The sequence below is a fragment of the Zea mays genome, chromosome 3 (genome assembly GCF_902167145.1).
Source record: "Zea mays cultivar B73 chromosome 3, Zm-B73-REFERENCE-NAM-5.0, whole genome shotgun sequence".
NCBI lineage: Eukaryota > Viridiplantae > Streptophyta > Magnoliopsida > Poales > Poaceae > Zea > Zea mays.
This window is the reverse complement of record NC_050098.1, coordinates 172,965,227-172,987,170: the sequence shown is the minus strand read 5'-3', so window position 1 is coordinate 172,987,170 and position 21,944 is coordinate 172,965,227. Positions and strand designations below refer to the sequence as shown.

General features: G+C 47.9%; 1 protein-coding gene across 1 annotated transcript; it reads left to right on the top strand.

Annotated features, from left to right (window-relative positions):
- Positions 1-10,802: 10,802 nt before the first annotated feature.
- LOC100191375 (IM30 protein-like protein) lies at positions 10,803-15,879 on the top strand. The gene is made up of 11 exons (NM_001136809.1): positions 10,803-11,034; positions 12,124-12,224; positions 12,315-12,425; positions 12,681-12,745; positions 12,831-12,912; positions 13,067-13,141; positions 13,300-13,370; positions 13,460-13,542; positions 14,341-14,405; positions 14,488-14,562; positions 15,497-15,879. The coding sequence occupies exons 1-11, from the start codon at positions 10,932-10,934 to the stop codon at positions 15,614-15,616; spliced, it is 951 nt and encodes a 316-aa protein (NP_001130281.1). The 5' UTR covers positions 10,803-10,931; the 3' UTR covers positions 15,617-15,879.
- Positions 15,880-21,944: the final 6,065 nt, after the last annotated feature.

Sequence of the window (21,944 nt, the reverse complement as noted above, 5' to 3'; positions counted from 1 at the left end):
GTTGTGGGAACCAAGTGGGTGTTCCGCAACAAACAGGACGAGCACGGGGTGGTGACGAGAAACAAGGCTCGACTTGTGGCAAAAGGTTATGCCCAAGTCGCAGGTTTGGATTTTGAGGAGACTTTTGCTCCTGTGGCTAGGCTAGAGTCAATTCGAATCTTGCTAGCATATGCCGCTCACCATTCTTTCAGGTTGTTCCAAATGGATGTGAAGAGCGCTTTCCTCAACGGGCCAATCAAGGAGGAGGTGTACGTGGAGCAACCCCCTGGCTTCGAGGATGAACGGTACCCCGACCACGTGTGTAAGCTCTCTAAGGCGCTCTATGGACTTAAGCAAGCCCCAAGAGCATGGTATGAATGCCTTAGAGATTTCTTAATTGCTAATGCTTTCAAGGTTGGGAAAGCCGATCCAACTCTTTTCACTAAGACATGTGATGGTGATTTGTTTGTGTGCCAAATTTATGTCGATGACATAATATTTGGTTCTACTAACCAAAAGTCTTGTGAAGAGTTTAGCAGGGTGATGACGCAGAAATTCGAGATGTCGATGATGGGCGAGTTGAACTACTTCCTTGGGTTCCAAGTGAAGCAACTCAAGGACGGCAACTTCATCTCCCAAACGAAGTACACGCAAGATCTGCTAAAGCGGTTTGGGATGAAGGACGCCAAGCCCGCAAAGACTCCGATGGGGACCGACGGACACACCGACCTCAACAAAGGAGGTAAGTCTGTTGATCAAAAAGCATACCGGTCAATGATAGGTTCTTTGCTTTACTTATGTGCTAGTAGACCGGATATTATGCTTAGCGTATGCATGTGTGCTAGATTTCAATCCGATCCTAAGGAGTGTCACTTAGTGGCGGTGAAGCGAATTCTTAGATATTTGGTTGCTACGCCTTGCTTCGGGCTCTGGTATCCAAAGGGGTCTACCTTTGACTTAGTTGGATACTCAGACTCCGACTATGCTGGATGTAAGGTCGATAGGAAGAGTACATCGGGGACGTGCCAATTCTTAGGAAGGTCCCTGGTGTCATGGAACTCTAAGAAACAAACATCCGTTGCCCTATCCACTGCTGAGGCCGAGTACGTTGCCGCAGGTCAGTGTTGCGCGCAACTACTTTGGATGAGGCAAACCCTCCGGGACTTTGGCTACAATCTGAGCAAAGTCCCACTCCTATGTGACAATGAGAGTGCTATCCGCATGGCGGAGAATCCTGTTGAGCACAGCCGCACAAAGCACATAGACATCCGGCATCACTTTTTGAGAGACCACCAGCAAAAGGGAGATATCGAAGTGTTTCATGTTAACACCGAGAACCAGCTAGCCGATATCTTCACTAAGCCTCTAGATGAGAAGACCTTTTGCAGGTTGCGTAGTGAGCTAAATGTCTTAGATTCGCGGAACCTGGATTGAATTGTAGCATACATGTATTTATGCTTTTGATCATGTTCCTTTTTGCATTATGTTGCTTATTATGGTGCTCAAGTTGTACAAACACTCCCTGGACCTCACAAGTCCGTTGCAAAGTGATGCACATGTTTAGGGGGAGATGTGTTACAACTTGACCCTTTGAGACTAACCATGTGCTTGAGTTTGATAATTTAGTCTCGAAGGAGGATTGAAAGGGAAAAGGTGAACTTGGACCATGAAAGACTTCCACTGCACTCCGATGAGAGGGTAACTAATTCCAAGTTCATCTCATGAAATCTTATTGCCATTTGCTCTTAATTGAAGACTTTGGTGAGGCAATGGGGTTAAAAGGCCAAGATTAATCCCGTTTTGGTGCTTGATGCCAAAGGGGGAGAAAATAAAGGCCAAAGTGATAAATGGATCAGCTACCACTTGAGAGATTTTGAAAATAGTATAATAGAGTTTTTGTGAGTTTTTGTTTTGTCAAAAGCTTTTATTGTCTCTTATTGCCTCTATTGTCAAAAGTTGACTTCTTGTGGGGAGAAGTGGTGATTATGGGAAATAGGGGGAGTTTTTGAAATCCTTGATCAATCTCTTTTGGAATGACTCTCTTTATGCCTCAACATGTGTGTTTGACATAGAAATAGAGATTTGAGTTTGATTTGCAAAAACAAACCAAGTGGTGGCAAAGGATGATCCATATATGCCAAAATTGAATCAAAACCAATTTGAGTTTTTATTTGAAGTGATTTTGCACTTGTTCTATCTACTTTATGTTGTGTTGGCATAAATCACCAAAAAGGGGGAGATTGAAAGGGAAATGTGCCCTTGGGCCATTTCTAAGTATTTTGGTGATTGAGTGTCAACACAAGTGCTTCAATGTGAATCAATGCCCATGGATGAACAAAGTGCAAATCTTCAACAAAGGTATGTTTCTAAGTCTTAGTACATTGGTTTTGTGTACTAATATATTTGTCTAAGTGTTAGAAACAGATAGAAGAAGAGAAGAGAAGACTTGGCTGTGTACAGCCAAGGGGCTGTTTCGGTCTGGGGCACCGGACTGTCCGGTGGTGCACCGGACAGTGTCCGGTGGTGCACCGGACAGTGTCCGGTGCGCCAGGCTCCCTCGGCCGAAGAGCCCGCTCTCGGGTTTTTCTCCGGCGACTTCGGCTAAAATTCACCGGACTGTCCGGTGTGCACCGGACTGTCCGGTGAGCCAACGGTCGGCCGGGCCAACGGTCGGCCGCGCGATCGGCGCGCGACACGTGGCCGAGCCAACGGTCGGAAGGAGGCACCGGACTGTCCGGTGCGCTAGATCTGCAACGGTCGGCAACGGTCGGCTTCGCCATTTAAGGAAACAAATCGGGCACCGGACAGTGTCCGGTGTGCACCGGACTGTCCGGTGCGCCACGAGACAGAAGGCAAAGATGGCCTTCCAGATTTGTTCCCAACGGCTCCTAGCTGCCTTGGGGCTATAAAAGGGACCCCTTGGCGCATGGAGGAGTACACCAAGCATTCCTTGAGCACTCTTGATCACTCACACATCAATCTCGCGCACTTGTTCGACATTCTAGTGATTTGAGCTCCGTTCTAGTGTGCTAGTCTTTTGAGCTCAAGTCTGGGTCTTGTGTGTGCGTATTCGCTGTGATCTTTGTGTCGTGTGTGAGTTGCTAATCCCTCCCTTGCTCTGTGATTCTCTGTGAACATCTTTTGTAAGGGCGAGAGGCTCCAAGTTGTGGAGATTCCTCGCAAACGGGATTGAGAAAAGAAAAGCAAGAACACCGTGGTATTCAAGTTGATCATTGGATCACTTGAGAGGAGTTGAGTGCAACTCTCGTCCGTTGGGACGCCACAACGTGGAGTAGGCAAGTTTTGTACTTGGCCGAACCACGGGATAACCACTGTGTCATCTCTGTGATTGGATTCTTGTGGTTATTGTGTTTTGACTCCTCTCTAGCCACTTGGCATAAACTGTGCTAACGCCTAATCAAGTTTTGTGGCTATAAGTTTAAGTTTTTACAGGATCACCTATTCACCCCCCCTCTAGGTGCTCTCACCCTTCCGCCTTTCGGGCCTCTGGATGGGGCGTGCCGGTGTTCGCTGGAGGGATCCGCGTCAGGGCCAACCCCTTCGGCGGCCTCACCATCGGAGAGCCCGCGCTCGCAGTAGGGCTGTCGGTCTTGTCTTCTTCTTGCTGCTGTTGGAGGAGCACGACCTCGTGGAGGTTGGCGCTCTTCAGCCATCGCTCGGCTTCAAGGATTTTCATCATGCAGCCCAGCTGCAGTCCCCCGCCAGTGGTCATCCAAAAGGATGACCACCAGCCTCGTGGTGGGGAGAAGCAAGCCAGGCTGCGGCCTCCCCCTACCCTCAACTTCAAGGATGTTCATCATCCTTGCTGGGTAGAAGGCGAGCCGAGTTGGGGCCCTGCCCTTCGCATGGGCTGGTGACCCGCTTCTTCCTCCAGCATTCAGAGGAGAAGGATGTTCACCAGCCTTGCGGAGGAGGCGAACCTTGGCTACGCGGGGCTGGCTGGCTACAGGTCATCAGCTGTAGCGTGTCTGGCCCTTTGGGCTGGATGGCTTTGGTGTCGCCTCCAACGCTGCCTCCTGCTGTCTGGCCGAGGCGTGGCTGTCCGTCAACCGCACGGGCGACAGTCGCGTCGTGCGCGGGTTCGCCACATCCACGGCTTCTCCTGCCGGCCGGCCGCACTGGGGGGTCGTACAAGACGCCGTATGCCGCGGGGATGGCGGCCACGTTCTTGGATGGTCTTGTCCTCACTCCCGTGGGAGGACGGGAGCGAGGACCCCTTCACGCGTGCTAAGGCAGCCGCCGTCCACCAATGTAGAGGTGGCCGCTGTCGTCGGTGCTGAGGTGGTCGCCGCCGCTGGTGAGGCTACCCATTGCAGAGGTGGTTGCCTCCGCTGGCAAGACCATCAAAGCCACCTGCCGCCGAGTCCCCGACTCTTTGGCTTTAATGGCCTCGTTGTCACCCCCCGTAGGAGGACGGGGGCGAGGACCTCCTCGCAATGGCACACACCCTGAAGTGGTTGCCGCCGCTGGCAAGCCGCTCGGAGCGGAGGTGGTTGTCGCTGCTGGTGCAGAGGTGGTCGCTGTAGACGGCGAACCATTAGTGCAGAGGTGGTCACCGCCGCTGGTGAGACTGCCCAGAGCCAGCTTCCAGCGCGACTCCTGCTGGTGCAGCGTAGTTCATTTCTGCAGAAATGGAGCTAGGGCCCCGCTTGTAAGGGAATGTAATAACATATGTTTGCTTGAAAGCAGAATGTAATAACATATGTATGCAGGATTTTAGCCTGGGAAGCCAAGTTGTGTGTTCGGACCCCCTGGATGGTGGTTCTAGGTACTAGGACACCTGCCGCAGAGTGGTGGAGTGTGCAGGCTCACGGTACGGGACCAGGCTGAGCGGCTACACGGCTCCGGACCACCCCAGGAGACAAGCGTCTCTTCTCTAGTTCCGGACCCCAGGTTGTCAAACCCACAGGACTTATAGCTCCAAATACTAGGGCACCCGTCACGAAGTGGTGGAGTGTGCAGGATTTTGGGTACGGAACCAGGCTAACCGGCCGCACAGGCTCCAGACCACCCCATGGAACGGACACCCGTTCCTTAAAACCGGCCACCAGGCTTTTTCCTATTTTTGTAAGGTACACCTGAGTATTATTTATAAAGCAGTGTTTAATACTTATCTGTGTATCGCTCGATCCTGCTGTGTGCGGTATTATGTTGTTGACTCCCCTCGGTACCTAGCCCCCTGCCTGGGATACGGGCTTGATGTGTCGAGGTTGGATACCAGCGTGTATGAAAGAGTTGTCAACGATTCTCAGGAGGCAGCCTCGCCGAGACCTAGATCTGTACATAGCTTTAGCTAGGGAGCGTTAGTAATACACCTGTAGGACCCATCATCTGGCACTAGCCATCCTTTGATACATGCTCGGGACTTGCAGGGTTTAGTCTGGGGGAGCCAAGTTGTGCGTCCGGACCCCCTGGACGGTGGTTCTAGGTACTAGGACACTCGTCACAGAGTGGTGGAGCATGTAGGCCCACGGTACGGGACCAGGCTGAGCGGCTACACGGCTCCGGACCACCCCAGGAGACAAGTGTCTCTTCTCTAGTTCCAGACCTCAGGTTGTCGGACCCACAGGACTTACAGCTCCAAATACTAGGGCACCCGTCACGGAGTGGTGGAGTGTGTAGGATTTTGGGTACATAACTAGGCTAACCGGCCACACAGGCTCCGGACCACCCCATGGAACGGGCTCCCATTCTTTAGAGCCGGCCCCCAGGTTGTCGGGCCCTCCTGCTTTCGCGTAGAGGTCCTAAACTGTAAGCCTAACTGTTCAATTTGGATGTCGTTATGCCTGATAGGACGGGAACTAATCAGGAGTGTTAGACAAAATACAATCCGGAATCTGCAGGGTAAGACCTTGGAGCAGTAGGATAAAGCTATCATAGAAGCACATCCGAGGGGGTAAATCCTCCCCATATAACATGACATGCATGGGTGTAGGCCAACAGGCCGGGTTTATGAGGGCGGACCTCACCGGGCTGGCGTACACGTGTGCGTTACTTAGCTAAAAAAGGGAGAAAGGTTCGACCCCTCGGACTTGCTCCTATAGATAGAACTTACAAAGATGCTACAGGGGTTACGAAGGGGTACTCCTTCAGTCATGGCAGGATGGTCACCCTTGGGTCGGCGTGTTTCCGTCACCTTGAAGGGTCCTTCCCAGCTGGGGGAGTGTTTGTGGATCCCTTCTTGGTTTGGTACTTGTCGTAGGACTAGGTACTGACCCTAGGCTCCCATCTACGTTTGACGGAGGGGCCCTCGTCCTTGGCTGAGGACTGGACCCGTGGGGAGTCCAATAGGGTTTCTGGGGGAAGACAGACTTCAGCCCCGTAGATCGGGGGACACGGGGTCCCTCCGGTGGTTCGTCTAGTCATCGTCATCGGAGTGGGAGTCTCTAGTGAAGACGTCCTTCAGGTCCCCTTCGGGTGACTGATACCCAAGGTCTCGCTCAGCCGCGGCCACCTCGCCGTCGTCGACCTTTTCTTTGCCAGGACGGCGATGAGGTGGGGAGCCGTCCTTGGAAGATTGCTCACGCCGCTCGCTAGCGCGTTCGCTGACGTGTTTCGCGAGATCAATGATCTCGTGACACTCCGTGGCGCTGTGGCGACTGTTGGGGTGTACAGGGCACGAGCCGCCGTTACCCTTCTGCGGCCGTGGGCGTTTGTTGCGATCGCCCTGGTTCCCGGTCGCAGCTGCGACGACCAGCGCAGTAGACTGCGGCCTCTCGTAGTCGCGGCCCTTCTTTTTCTTTTTACCGTCCCGGGGGACGGCACCCGAGCCACCCGTCTGGGTAGTCCCGGTTTATGGGGTCGAGTGCCATGCACGGCCCTCGGCGGCCCTGACGCACTTGTCAGCCAGAGCGAAGAGCGTGGGGACAGTCTCCACGTCATGTGTGGCCAGCTTTTCCAACATTTTTTTATCACGTACCCCTTTCGGAAGGCCGTGATGATGGAGGCATCGGAAATACGAGGTATAGTACCTCGTACCTTGGTGAACCGGGAGATAAACGTCCGGAGGGTCTCTCCGGGCTCCTGCCTCACTGCGTGTAGGTGGGCCTCCACGCCATGTTGCTGGTAAGTGCTGGCGAAGTTTGCAACAAACCGCGCAAAGAGCTCTTCCCAGGTGTAGATTGACCCTGGGGCGAGGTTCATGAGCCAAGTCCGGGCGGGCCTAGACAAGGCGACATGAAAATAAGTTGCCATCACAGCGGTGTTTCCACCTGCTGCTGTGATGGCGGTGACATATACCTGTAGGAATTCTGATGGATTTGATGTATCGTCGTATTTTTCCGGCAGGTGTGGCCTGAACTTGGGTGGCCATGATGTTGCGCGGAGATGATCCGCGAGAGCGACACATCCCATGCCGGCCAGGGGGACACCCGCCTGGAACCGGGCACCCACTGGGGTTCACGGTGTTTCCGCAGCGAAATCTTGGTCGAGGTTGCGGCCCTCGATGTTTTGTCGGCGCTCACGCGCCCTTTCCAGGGAGACCCGGGCATCTTCCCCGCAAGCCTGCGATTGAGTTCTGCCCGAAGGTCGTCAGTCTGTGCACCCCTTATGGAGGGCGAGCGCACAGACGTCGTCACCTCGCGTTAGCACTGGGATGACCGAGGCCTAGACCTGGTCGAAGTAGAATGTGCCATGCCGAGTAGCCGGTCAACGTCGTCATGCCACTGCTTCATGGCCCCCAGTGAGGCCGTGGAGCTAGGGGGTGGCGTAGCAACTCCCTGGCTGCAGACAATGCCGTAGGCGCTGCCCTCGATAGAGTCCGGGACGCCTGTGCAGGTGTGTGCTGCTGCACGGCGTGTACATCAGCAGTCCCAGAGTCAGGGCGGTCGGGTACTCACGGCACAGAGGATGCAACTTCTTCCTCCATCGCAAAATCTTCTGACGTTTCGGTGCGGTGCTCGATGATCCGCACCATCATGCCGAATAAGAACACAGGCAAAAACCTTAAGCCTAGCCCCCTACCTGGCGCGCCAAATGTTGGAGAGGAAATCTCCGGCCGGGTGGCGGAGTGCACCTGCCCTAAATCCTAAGATGAGGAGGGGCCTAAGCATTTTGCCTATTATGCGAGATGAAAGGATGAACACAAGAACACGCGAGGGTTTAGAGTGGTTTGGGCCGCCGGAGCGTAACACCCTACTCCACTGTGTGATGAATTGCTGTGGAAGCTTGAGAGTCTGAGTGAACTTGTGTTGTAACGTCGCATGCATCCCCTTTTATAGCTGAAGGGGGGCATGCACAAAGGTATTGAGCCCCGACATGTGGGCCTAAGGACAAAATGTATACAGCACTTGGAGCTACTAATGTTTGCTGTTGGGGTATTCTCCTCGTGCCTTGACACCCGAGATCTGCGTATCCTCGGCGTGCCGGAGAGGCTTCTTGTACAAGGGTAGATATCCATAGTTTGCCGCATAGCACGGGCGCACTGTTTGGTGACAGACCTGACAGGCGCGCCGCCTGCAAGGTTACCCTGACGCCGTCTGCTAGTGGAGTGGACAGAACGCATTAAATGCTGAGAGGGCACATCGTCTGTCAGCATGGTGGCAGGCGGCGCATCCTTTCTGTATTAAATACAGAGACTGTGCGGCTTTAGGGGCCTTACGTTATTAAATACAGAGACTGTGCGGCTTTAGGGGCCTTACGTCAGGCTCCACCCGTTGGCTTATGTCACGGGTCACAAGCCACGCGGCAGTCGCGGGTCTCCGCCTAAGCGGGGAGGGCAAGGCCTAGACACGTGCCAGCGCCGGACCCTTACTCATGTCAGGGTTCCCCCCATCCTGGGTCCTTGTTGTGGTCCGAACCTTACTCGGGGGGACCTGGGGCCCAACGGAGGGACCCGACATACCTTTCTGGGAGCCCCGGACTGTAATCAAAGGCTCGGGCTGTGCGTACAGGGGTCCGGTGTTCCTCCGCGGGGGTCCAGACCCGATAATGCACCCTAGGGTGTATTATCTTTCCTTGCCATGTGGTACCCCTGATCCTGCCCATGTGGTGGGGTCGGGGTGCCTTTCTCCGCGCGGCATCTTTATACAGTAGTAGAGGGTACCCCTGATTGAGGGTACTGACAAATATTATGAGTTACATATACTATAACTAAAACGGAGCTAGGCACTAAATATTAAAAATCCTTGAACGAAATCTAACAATAATTATGTATTAAGTTATTAACACAAACATGAATGAAATCTGAAAACCTAAACATTAAAAATCCAAATATAGGCACTAAATATCTATAACAGAGCTAAATCTTGGTACCATAACCAGTTTACCGGTGGTAAAACATGATTTACCTCTCCCCATAGGCGTATTACCGCCGGTTTTGCGATGGAAACCATCAGCGAGGGGATTTGTGACGACGACGGGGGGCAGCGACGAAGTGGGCGGTAAACCGCTCCTGGCCGGCGGTTTACCGTGCTTAGCCGCCGGTAAAAGGCGCGGAGGCGGCAGTTTTTGCATGTGCGACGACGACGGGTCTGTGGGCTCTCAGGTAAGTGAATGGGGAAAGTGAGGGGAGCTAGGGAGGACCCGGAGGAGAGGGATGTTTAGATTTTTTTTGTTAACGGGTTAGCAGTTCCATACATTTTTCTATTTTTTGTTGGCTAAACTGATTTAAGTTTAAATATTTTATATATCAAATTACTCAGTAAAACATATAGTTTTTATAAAAAATTTCAAAATTTTTAAATTTAGACTGAATTCAAAAAAACGCTGGTAAAGCGTTACCACCCCTGACAGTTTCGGTAAATCGAGCGGTTTACAGTCGGTTTTCGACGGTTTTGCAATCCTTGCTCAATACTCACCATCACCATTCATTCATCAGTCGGCAGGGGCCTCCCATCCACCAGTCTACCACTATGGTGGCGTTTGATTCACATATTGGTAACGTAATTGGTAACCAATAACGTTAAATCATGTTTGTTTAAGTCCAATCGTAATCGATACCACACTACAAATGAATATCGCTTTATTCAAATTTGTTACCGTAGGTTCTCCAGTGTAAATCGTTATTATTATCATTTACGTTACATTTTGCGAACCAAACGGCACCTATGTAGGAGTAATTTACCGAGGTAAACCAGTCCTTGGAAAGGGATAATTCCGTTTGTGCCTTTTGAAATAATTCAAAATACGAAATTATGGCAGAAAAACTGAAATCTGCGGAACAGGAATTGGGAACCAGTTGGGCCGCAGCTTCAGTTTCCCTAACACACAAAAAAACTAGTCTTCTAAGTTTACCTATAATAACAAAAAAAAACATTTATACATTTATTAGGCTTCCCTCTAGTAGGATGAAAGTGGTAATCCGAACTGTTAAGACAAATTTAATATTTTAAAATAGATATGTATAAAATTTGATATTGATATTTTCTTATGTTATCAAGCACATTAGTATAAATATGAATAAAATATTACATACATTGTTTTATGTATTATTTGCTCCCTACAACATAAAAAGTTGAAAAAATTAACGAATTTATTTTCGAATCCATACTGAAGTTTATATCTATTATTTGAGAAAATATAGGATGAATTTGAGGTTTACCTTTTATGAATCTTAACAAGCTGGATGTTAAAAATAAGAATACAAATTTATATTTTATATTTTATATCATATTTATTCGTAATCAAACAAAAACAACTAAAAAACTGACTACCGAATAAATACCGTTTTCGACCGTTTTTATCTCTCTGCAAGACAAAAACCAGTATTTGGGCCTGAGTTTCCGCTGTTCCGTCGCTACGGCCCAAGAGACGCGCAATGGGAATCCGACTCGAGATCGCTTTCCATTCCCATCGCTTCTCATCTCTTCTCCACACGAACTCGCCCTCTCGACTCTCGAGAGATAGAGCGAGGCACCAAGAAGGGAAAAAAAAAGAGGGACAGGAAAAAAAATCATTCTCGTTTCGCTCTCCGCTAGACCCCGCCCGAATCAATGGAGATTAGGGCTCCGCCGACGAGCCTGAGGCTCGCGCCGCCGCCCGCCGCCGCCAGCTTCCGCCGAACCCCGCTTAGGACCTCCTTCCTTCGCGGCAGCGGTGCGTGCTTCGATTTCGTGTCCCACTCACTTCTTCGTATCCTTTCTGTCTTGTGTTGAGATTGGTACATGGTACTTGAGGCTTTTGTGTGGAGAATCTGTCTGGGCGCTTAACGCCCTCAGGACCTCCTCACCGCATGCTAATCTAGCGGAACATTTGTTGTCTGGGATGCTCAGTGCTGCTGCTGCGATTGTTGAACCAGGATCAACATTGGCGACAGTTGGGCTGTGGGGGTCGGTGCCTTAGTTGTCACACATGATTTTACTAATATGCTGTTATGATGAACTATTATGTGCAATATTAGGGTGTGTTTGTTTTTCCCCTAGATTATATAAGTTGGATTATGTTGGAAGGATAGTAGGGTAAATATCACTTTGGGACTACAGATAAACTGAAATAAGCTAACATTGGGTAGCTTATTTCACCTTATTTGTAATCTCAAAGTCATATTTACCATCCTACCCTTCCACCATAATCTAACTTACGTAATCTAGGAGGGAAACAAACAGTGCCTTAGTCTGTAATGCCACCTGTTTACCATCATGGGCAAATATGACCCTAAACTTGGTCGAATTTGTTGTTGTACCGTATTTTTTATGTTTTTGTATATAAGTTAATAGATTTCTGACTAACTAAATTAGTCCCTTGCGACTTGTAATAAGTGAACCTGTGTTTTTGAGATTTACCCTGTAAAGTGGAAGCATCTTTTGCTTAGCTGAGGGTATTGGAGAACGCTGGTTCTCACTGCACTTCATGGTTGTCAACACCAGCATAGGATCCTTTTTTTTCTCTCCGGAACCGGAACATTTTTATCGTTTGCAATACATTTCTAATGAAACCATTGCTCTTGCTTTGATTTTATGTTGTCACACTAAGCTGAGTTGCATACATGATGACTATGCTTCTACAGAATGTTTATGTTTGATTTTGCTCATGTTGGCCTGCATTTGTAGTGCACAAGCTCATACTATTGAACAAAACTATTATGTTTCGGTCTAGAGCTTTACAAAGTGCAGAATGTAATGTTATCGACATGGTTTATAAATCTGTGTTAGTGACTGCTAGTTTACCCTTCCTTGCACTCTACAGTGTCACTTAAAGTTGTGCAAGTACGGCAGTCAAATGTCAACAGATTTAAGTGCAATAGCATACGAAGTAACCTCTTTGATAGGCTAACAAGGGTTGTCAGGGTGAGTGGTATTTTTTACCCTTCATTATGTTATTTGCAGTAACAAGTTCTTCATATGTAATTTAAAGTTCTGGGCCGTCGGTTTGTCTAGTCCTACGCAAATGCAGTTCTAAGTTCGTTTGAAGACCCTGAGAAGATTCTAGACCAGGCAGTTCTGGAGATGAATGATGACTTGACAAAGATGCGGCAGGCCACTGCACAGGTTTGTTGTGATTGCATTCAGTATAATTGATAGTGCATTTTATTTTTTTCCAATAGTGCCATAATGCTGTCTTTTCCAGGTTTTAACACATTTTCTTCTATCATCTTTAAAGATTATTGCATAAATAATTAAAGTTGATGCTACATGCTAGTTTGTTTGCTTCCTCTTACATCATATGCTTCTACTCTTTTGTTTCATCTCTTATGCTTGTGAAACGAAACTTTGATGCTATTTTATGGATTCTTGTTTTGGTAGGTCTTGGCATCTCAAAAGCGGCTTGAGAATAAATATAAAGCTGCAGAACAAGCTTCTGCTGATTGGTATGGCTATGGTTTACGGCAGCGAATCGAACTTCAGCATATATTTGCTTGCAGTAAATGAATATTATTTTTTGTCAAAGTGTAGGTATCGGAGGGCTCAACTTGCTCTTCAAAAGGGTGACGAGGATCTTGCTCGTGAAGCCCTTAAGCGGCGTAAATCATATGCTGTATGTGTCCTTGATGATGTGTAGTACAATGTGCTTGTTTTAGGATCCCTTACCACATTGATTGGAATAGAATGTATGTTACATATCTATGTGACATGTTGAATCAACATATCGAAGTCCTAATATAGACTTACTATTTGTGTGGTTTGTTTAGGACAATGCAAGCTCCTTAAGATCCCAGCTTGATCAGCAGAAGGGTGTAGTTGAAAATCTGATTTCAAATACCCGGGTGAGTTACTATTTTGAACTGCTAGAATGGTCTTTACTCTTTTTGCTACCCTAATTATATTTGTTGGTACAGTTCTCTGTGTTTATGTAGTGCACCAGTTGAAAAGTGCTCATTCAATATTGTTTAATTACTAAACACTGGAATATGCCATTCTGTAGCTTCTTGAGAGCAAGATAGCAGAGGCCAAGCAGAAAAAGGATACCCTAAAAGCTCGTGCTCAATCAGCAAAGTATGCATTTGTTTTTTTTCTTGATTATTGTTTCCATATGTTCTTGTGCTGTGGATACACTGACAGATGTGGATTTTGTTTCACTTCAGGACTGCTACAAAAGTGAGTGAAATGTTGGGCAACGTGAATACAAGTAGCGCCCTTTCTGCATTTGAGAAAATGGAGGAAAAAGGTGCTTCCTTGATTTAATCTCTTTTTTCTGACTATTATTGTCACTTATGTTTTATATATATGATGATATTACTTTTTTGCATGTCTGGTCTTCTGCCATTGGTTTTGGTTTAGGGGAGAGATGCTCTAATACTTGATGTCAAACATAGCTTGAAACTCTACATTACCAAGATGCACTAAGATGGCTCCTTGCATAGATGTGTAATTCTACAAATGTTCTTCTTTTGGACTCTTGAATGATAAGCCCAGCGCAGTGGTGAGAAGTCTTTTCACTGAGCCAAAGGTCCTGGTTTGACGCTGCCTCCCTGCAAAAATGCAGGGGTAAGGCTTGCCTCGATTTTTCTTCTTCCCCAGACCCTACTCATGTGGGAGCCGCCAACACTGGGTCTGTCATTTTTTTTTGGCCTCTTGTCCAAGCCTTTAGAACAGGATTTTCTATTTTAGTATCATGATATTGCTTGATCGTGGGATATTTCACTATGCCCTATTGTTGTTATAAGTATGATCTTGACAAGGCATAACTACATCCTCAAGTCATCTATTGGATCTCTCGCTATGCATTTGAGTTAGTTGAGTATGATCTTGGCAAAGCATAACAACATACTCAAAAACTTAATTTTAACGGCAATGTATCTGCTGTGACTTGCACATACCATATGTCTTTCTTTAGCCAGGAATGGTGTCTTACTGTATCTTTGCTTGCTTCATGTGTTTGTCAGCAACATGCTTTATTCCATGGTAGAATGTCAGAATGTTGTTTTCAAACAAATAATGCAATAATTACACATTTAATGCTTAGTTATGGCGATGGAATCCCAAGCAGAGGCACTCGGCCAGTTAGCAACTGATGATTTAGAAGGAAAGGTAAAAATAAACATTTACAAACCAATATAAATACTTGCCTTGTGCTAATATCACATGACTGTCTCTATTTATTGGTGAACAGTTTGCACTGCTTGAGACTTCATCTGTTGATGATGATCTTTCACAACTGAAAAAGGAATTGTCTGGAAGCTCTTTGGTATGTATTCTTATCTGGGTTATCAAATTAGAATTCTAACGATTGAAGCTAATGAGATACCTGCTGTCTATTTATTTCAGTAAATGTTCATTCTAGCTGCTGACCTTTCATCTGATGATTTATTTCAGTAACAGTTAACAATTGAAGCTAATGCGATATCTGCTTGTTCACGAAATAGAACAACATGATGTTATTTTGGTGCACATTTACTGGATATATTTTTGTTCTAAAAAAGACATTGATTAAATGTACAGAGTATGAAGTACAATCTGTAGACAGCCAGCAATTTTTTTGTCCTTCCACAATATTTTACTCTATTCATCTGCTATAGTCCCCATTGATTCAGAGTTACTTTTGCTGTTTTGGTCAATCCCCATGAGGTGGAGTTCACCTTTAGAATTTATTCCTTTTGAGTTCATGTTATACTGGGTCATAACCTAATGCTTAATTGGGTGTTTGGTTGGGCGGAACTAAATTTAAGTCTAACTAGTCCATGATTCAATCATTTAATGCTACAGTAAATATTTGCTAATCATGGCTTAATTAGGCTTAAAAATTTGTCTCGCCGTTTAATCTTTATCTAAGTAATTAGTTTTATAATTAGATTATATTTAATACTCGTAATAATCATTCAAACATACAATGTGACCCAGTTTATACTTTAGTCCTTAGAAGCAAACACCTAGTATGTAAGGCCGTCTCCGGCAGCTCCCCTATCTCATCCACTACTATTTTAAACGTCACTGTGTGTCGTCTACAGTCAGATATTCGGTGGACAAAGTCCATGTTAGCCTGCTGACATTACACCCATTATCTTTATTTCTTTATTAGAGCAAAGGCAGTTGAAGAATGATAAGCATATGTACTGCCTTACAAATGAATTGATTGCTCATCTATTCAATACAAAATGAATTTATTTGCTTGACACCGACAGAAAGGAGAGCTTCCTCCAGGCAGAACAGCAGTCAGCAACTCAGGTGCTGGGCGCCCTTTCCCCGACCTAGAGATTGAGAGCGAGCTAAACGAGCTGCGGAGGAAAGCCAAGGAATATTAGGTTCATTCCTTGTCGATTCAGCAGGCCTGACGGAATCTCATTTCCAAGAAAATATAGTGCAGCTGCAGATTGCTCCATTGCGCGTTTCGAAAGTTGAAACACAAGTGCGCATTGACTGTTTGTTAAAGAGTATGGAATCGGCTAATTTCTCGGCATTTTCCCCCTCGAGTGACATTTGTACAGCTATCCATAAAATTGTTGTAAATCACTACTCTCTCTAGAGCCTTTTTTTCATACTATATATAAAGTCAAAGTTCGAAGTTCCCACGCCGTGGTTTTTGCCCCCTTTTTTTTCGTGTCATAACATGTGTTTTGTGACTGACTTGGGAGTCAGGTCGATCAAATATTCTTTTTCCTCGCAATGCCTGTCGACGGGTCCAACCGTCCAAGTCAGTGCTCGATGGTTTCGGCATTGCTGACGATTCAGTCTCATGACCTGCGGTTGGTTGGTGAGCAAGTACGAAGCTTGCTGCTGCTGCTACTACTGCCATCTTGAGTGTGCGGTCGCTTTAGTCTTTGATCAGCACGCCCGAATTCAGAGCTCCTACCTTGCCAAGAGGAGAAACGCGCAGCACGTGGACTTTGAACGCTGCATCATGCGGACTTTGAACGGCGCGTCCCCGGTGCATGTGTTTGTATTCTTGCGTCGTCGTCCTTGCTCGTACACAACCTTGCCCTCCAAGTCTCGTCGTAGTGCCATGCTTGCCACCTTTAAAAAAATGCTGCAACTCCGTCGTCAAACTAGGCCTTCGCACAAGATGACGTTCCGCTTGCGTAATATCGTGCAATATGATACTAGTACCCTGTTGCGGTAATCTCCTGCATTGCCAAAAACACTAATGCTGACTTGGAAGAAAATTAGCATATTACCAAAAAAGATCAGTAGTATGGTCGGTAAGCTCAACGCTGGCGTGTCAACTCATCCGATGCTGGGATGCCTGTGAATTCAACCGCCTTGACTTTCCAGCGCTACCAACCCCGTGCTGCCTCTGCCTTGGACGCGTCGGAAACCCAAACCCGGGCGCTGGCTCCTGCCGAGGACACGCGTGCGTGGACTTTGGCACTTTGGGGGTCCCAAACCCCAACTGTTTTCGCTGCTCTCCGGGTTCCACATCAGGCGGCGGTGCACCGGCACAACAACCTGCTGGCCTGGCCGCTGCACCTGAAAACCCCATGCCGCCCGTGAGAGGATCACCGAAAATTCGGGCCGGGCGGCCTCCGTGTCACCGAGCGTGGCAAATCCTTGACCGTTTCCCTGGCCGTCCAACGCAGCAGAGCCCAGGGGTCCAAAGCCGGATAGGAAAAAAAAACAGTTCACATCGTGGTGGTCGCGGAGTTGAATGCTTGACCGGTTCTTGATCCCCGAGGGCGAACCGGCAAAGGCAAACAGCAGCCAGCAGCACTTAAAACGGGTCAGCATTCCTGCACGAAATTTTCAACCTAGTTGGCTGCAAAGCAGAGACCTGGCGCGGGAGGAAAAAGAAAGCACGGCCTGGCCGGCGACCCGGCATATACCACGTACTGTCTACGACGTACCGCGCCCGCCCAGAGTGGCACGCCCTAGCCCTATATAAACGCGCGGCAGCCTCTTCCGGCGTGTCAAGACCAGACCAGAGCAGAGCAGAGCACTTGCACAGCACACTGCACGCTTTGTCCGTCGTCAAGAAGCCTGCCGAGACACGTACAGCGGAGCTGAGGCAGAGCACAGGCAGTAGCAGAGATCAAGAGTCATGGGCCACCGTGCAACGCTCGCCGCCGCCGTCCTTCTCGCCGCCGTCGTGGCGCTGTGCCTGGCGGCGCGGTGCGCCGACGCCGCGAGGCCCGTGCCGCCGAGCCCGGCCGCCGCGGGGTCGGCGTACGAGGCGATGGTGTCCAAGCTGATGGAGATGCTCCCGCAGGGGCCGAGCGGGGGAGGCGCGGGCCACTGACTGAACACCCTGCGTCCTGCTCCTGCACGTATGAGTACGACGCTGCTGCGGGTTTCACGCAAGGGTGAAACCTTGTCTCTAGCTGTAGGGTAGCCAGGGTTCTTTGGTTCAGTTTACTTCTCCATACACTATTTCTTTCTTTTGCTTCCCTTTGAGCCTCCTCTCTGGTTCTCAAGAGAAAAGGAGATAGGCCTAGCTACCTGCCTCAATCTTGTATATATTTTAGTCATATATTCTTCTTGGTTAGCCTAGCCCTGCAACCTGCGCATACGTGCATGCATGATTGATGAGAGGTTGGACTTTGGTGACGAGTTCCATGCGTGTGTCTTCGCCTCTTCGGTGATCCGTCAGTCCGTCACGCTGCACTGCAGTAACAAGATCGCAGAACAAATCGTATCCAACCCCGTTTCTCAGGGACGAAGCCAGAGCAGGACGACGAACGCGGCGTTAGGATCAGTGGTAGATGGATCGCCGCTACCTAGTCTTCCTTTTTGACTTGTGGCCGTGCAACACGTGGCGTCGCCAACCGAACCATGATGGCGCGGACGATGGGCATTTGCACGCACGAGCAAGAAAAGGCAAAAAGTCCAACGCCACAAGTCAATGGCCACCTGCTGGTTCTTCGAAGTTCGAACAACAAGTCGCAGATTTTGGCGTGCACTGCACGGGCTACGCCTGCTAGTTGCTTATGCTAGCTGGTCTCTGACTCCACGCTCCAGCTACGGCGAAATAGTGGTAGCAGTTTCGAACAAGAAGAAGAAGAAGCAGGCGATGCTGCCTGTGCGCATGCTCCGAATTTCTAGGGCACGAGTTCATGAACCACGACCCAGAGGAACATGATTGGAAAACATGGACATGCGAGCTGCAGGAAATGGGCCAGGGCCCAGCAAAACAGTGCTCTCTTTGGGAAAAGGGACCTGTGCGTCCAAAGGCTCGGTAAGCCGCAGCCCAAATAAGAAGACACGAACGAGCCCGTCTACCTTCTGCTGCGCTGTAGACCTTGTTGGATTGTACGGATTTAGGGGAAATTAAATACTTTTTTATTTAATTTTGGATAGAAAGATATTTAATCGTGTTCAATCCTCTTCAATCTATCTATAATCGAACAAACCCTCAAGAACCAAGTTCAGTTCTGCTAGTTTTCATATATAAATAGGATGCTTGCGTTAGAATGACCTAAAGGAGATAAGCAAAGGCAGCATGCAAATGACTCGTGCTATAGTGTTTGGGTGGGCACGCAAAAAGGCTTCGGTTCTAAGGGCATGTACAACGATGTTAAATACACAATGTCTTTAGCACATGCAGAGGGCTAAATGAAAAAAATCGTAGACACGTTTCTTGGCGAAGGCAAGTTGCCGGCGTGCGGCTCGTGCTGAAGAAACGAAGGCGTGGCTCCATTGTACGATGAAGCTCGTGTCTTAGAGATCCCGTGCGGCACCCCTTCATTCTCCCCGCAGCAGACGGATCGCCCTTGTCATCCACACTAGCCATGGAGCGCAACCGAAAGAGCGTCGTTGTCTGCACCCCCTTCCGTCGCCCATCCGCCGCCGACAGCACTGGGCCTCCCCTCTTCCACCGCTCTCCTGCTGCCCAAGCTGGTGCTCTATTGCGGATCCCATCAACAGGCAACCCTCAGGGACTCATCCTCGATAGAAGCCTCCACCAAGCAGCCGCCTCTCAGCTCCTTTCCCCTGGTGGCGTCCAAAGCTCGGATGCAGGCATCCCATCGACAGAGAGCGGGCAGAGAGCCGTCCCCTAGCACCCCCTGCTGGATTCCATGGACACGTAGGATGCAGCGAAACAAGATCGACTCCCACCTTTACCAGCTGCTTCAAAGGTGCTCGATCTATTGCCCATGTGTCGTATACCTTCTGAAATAAGTTGTTTTCAGATTGAAATTAGTTGTTACAGTAATTGATTGAATCAGGTTATCTCTTTTTCAGCTCTGATGGTTTTATGAATTTATATGATTAGAAAAGAAGGACAATTCTTGAGGAGAATGATCATTTTGTTGGGACAACTTCACGGGTGTCTAATTTAGACATCGAGACTAATGATGGAATTGAAGAAAATAGGAAGGGTTCAAGGCTGATATGGAAACGTGATGAAGATGTTCGAGTGGTATTTGCAAAAACTACTTTGACTTAATTTGGGGCTTTTTTTGCTAATATATCAAGGCTCATATGTGTTTCTTTTACTGCAGATGAGTGCTTGCCTTAAACACTCTTCAGACCCGATTAGGGAATAACAAGAAAAGTGACAAATATTGGCAAGATGTGGCTGATGAATACGACCTAAGTACTGCAGCAAACATAGTGAGGATAAGATCTCAAGTCAAATAGAGGTGGCACAAAGTAAATCGGTGGACACACATGTTCAGTGATTGCTGGATCAAGGCTAGAAGGTTGTTTACCAGTGGGTATTCAGATCAGATGTGGATAGAAAAAGCTCAAAAGTTCTATGAAGCTGATAACAATGGGTCCCATTTTGTTCATACGGAAGTTTGGCATATGGTGCGTAATCAAGCAAAGTGGATTCCAAGTTAATGAATCACGTAGTTTTCCCGGCATGCTTGGAAGCATAGATTGTATGCATTGACAATGGAAAATTTGTCCGGTGCCATGGAGAGGCCAATTCACTCGTGGAGATAAAGGTGTACCGACCATGATCTTAGAGGCGGTGGCAACGAAGGATCTAAGAATATGGCACGCTTTCTTTGGTATTGCAGGATCAAATAATGACATCAACGTCTTAAACAAATCACCATTGTTTATCCAAAAAATGAGAGGGGAAGCTCCTCGGGTGCAATATGTTGTGAATGGAAAGCAATATGATATAAGATATTACCTTGCTGATGGAATATATCCGGGATGAGCTGCAATCATGAAAACAATTCCAAGTCCTCAAAATGATAAAGACAATCGTTATGCAACTCGTCAAGAAAGTGTAAGGAAGGACGTCAAATGTGCATTTGGTGTATTGCAATCAAGATTTAATATTGTTAGTCGTCCTGCACGCTTGTGGAAAAGACAAGATGTGGTTAATATAATGCAATGTTGTGTTATCTTGCACAACATGATAATTGAAGATGAGAAGGATTTAGCAAGAATCCCCATCGTCTTGAACATGAATCCAGACGCATCTATCACCCTACCACCTGAAGTGAGCACTCAATCTAGTCCATGTTTTGCGGATGTTCTTCGAAGGAATGCAGAAATTCGTGACAACACAAAACACATCGAGATCAAGAAAGATTTAGTGGAACATATATGGCGGCTATATGGTCGAAAATAGTCAAACTTTAATGTTATGAATTTTATCTTACGTTTGAACTATTGTATCTATCATAATATATTTCAAATATTATCAAGTCGGTATTATCAATTATATTTGTATTCAAATAAAGTTTAAAGTTATAGTGCATATTTGTATATAGAGTTCATGTGCACACTAGATCAGGCATTGTTAATTAATTAGAGAATATGACACATTTACTAAGACACAGGGTTTAGACACATCCTATTTGAAAGGGAAATGTGCCCTTGGGCCATTTCTAGTATATTTTGGTGATTAAGTGTCCAACACATAATAAGTGGGTTATTATATGTCAAATGATGAATGAAGTGCAAATCAACAAGAAGGTATGTTTCTAGACTTAGTTCATTTGTTTAGGGTACTAATGAAGCTACCTAAGTGCTAGAAACAGGAAAAGAAAAAGATTGGAAGAGAGTGTCTATGTGCAGCCAAGACTCAGCACAGTCTGGCACACCGAACTTTCCGGTGGTGCACCGGACAGTGTCCGGTGCGCGCCAGGCTGGTCTCCGACGAACTGGCCACTCTCGGGAAACTTTGGCGGCGTACGGCTATAATTCACCGGACTGTCCGGTGGTTCACCGGACTGTCCGGTGAGCCAACGGTCGCCAGCGCAATGGTCGGTCGTGCAATCCGCGGGCGATGCGTGGCCCGCGCCAACGGTCGGCTGGGGGCACCGGACTGTCCGGTGTGCACCGGACAGTGTCCGGTGCGCCAACCAGCCCGAAGATCTAACGGTCGGCTGCGCCAGGAATGGAAGGAAATCGCGCATCGGACATGAACAGTGGTTGTCCGATGGCACACCGGACTGTCCGGTGCACCACCCGACAGAAGGCAAGATTAGCCTTCCAAGAATGCCTCCAACGGCTCCTAGCTGCCTTGGGGCTATAAAAGGGACCCCTAGGCGCATGGAGGAGTCACCCAAGCATACTTTGAGCATTCTAAGTCTTCCACACTCCGTCTCCGCGCACTTGATCGGCCGTGTTAGTGATTTGAGCTCCGTTCTTGTAGTGAACTAGTTGTGCTTCATTTTGAGCTCAAGTCTTGGCTTCTTGTGTGCATGTGTATTGCTGCGGATTTGTGTGTGT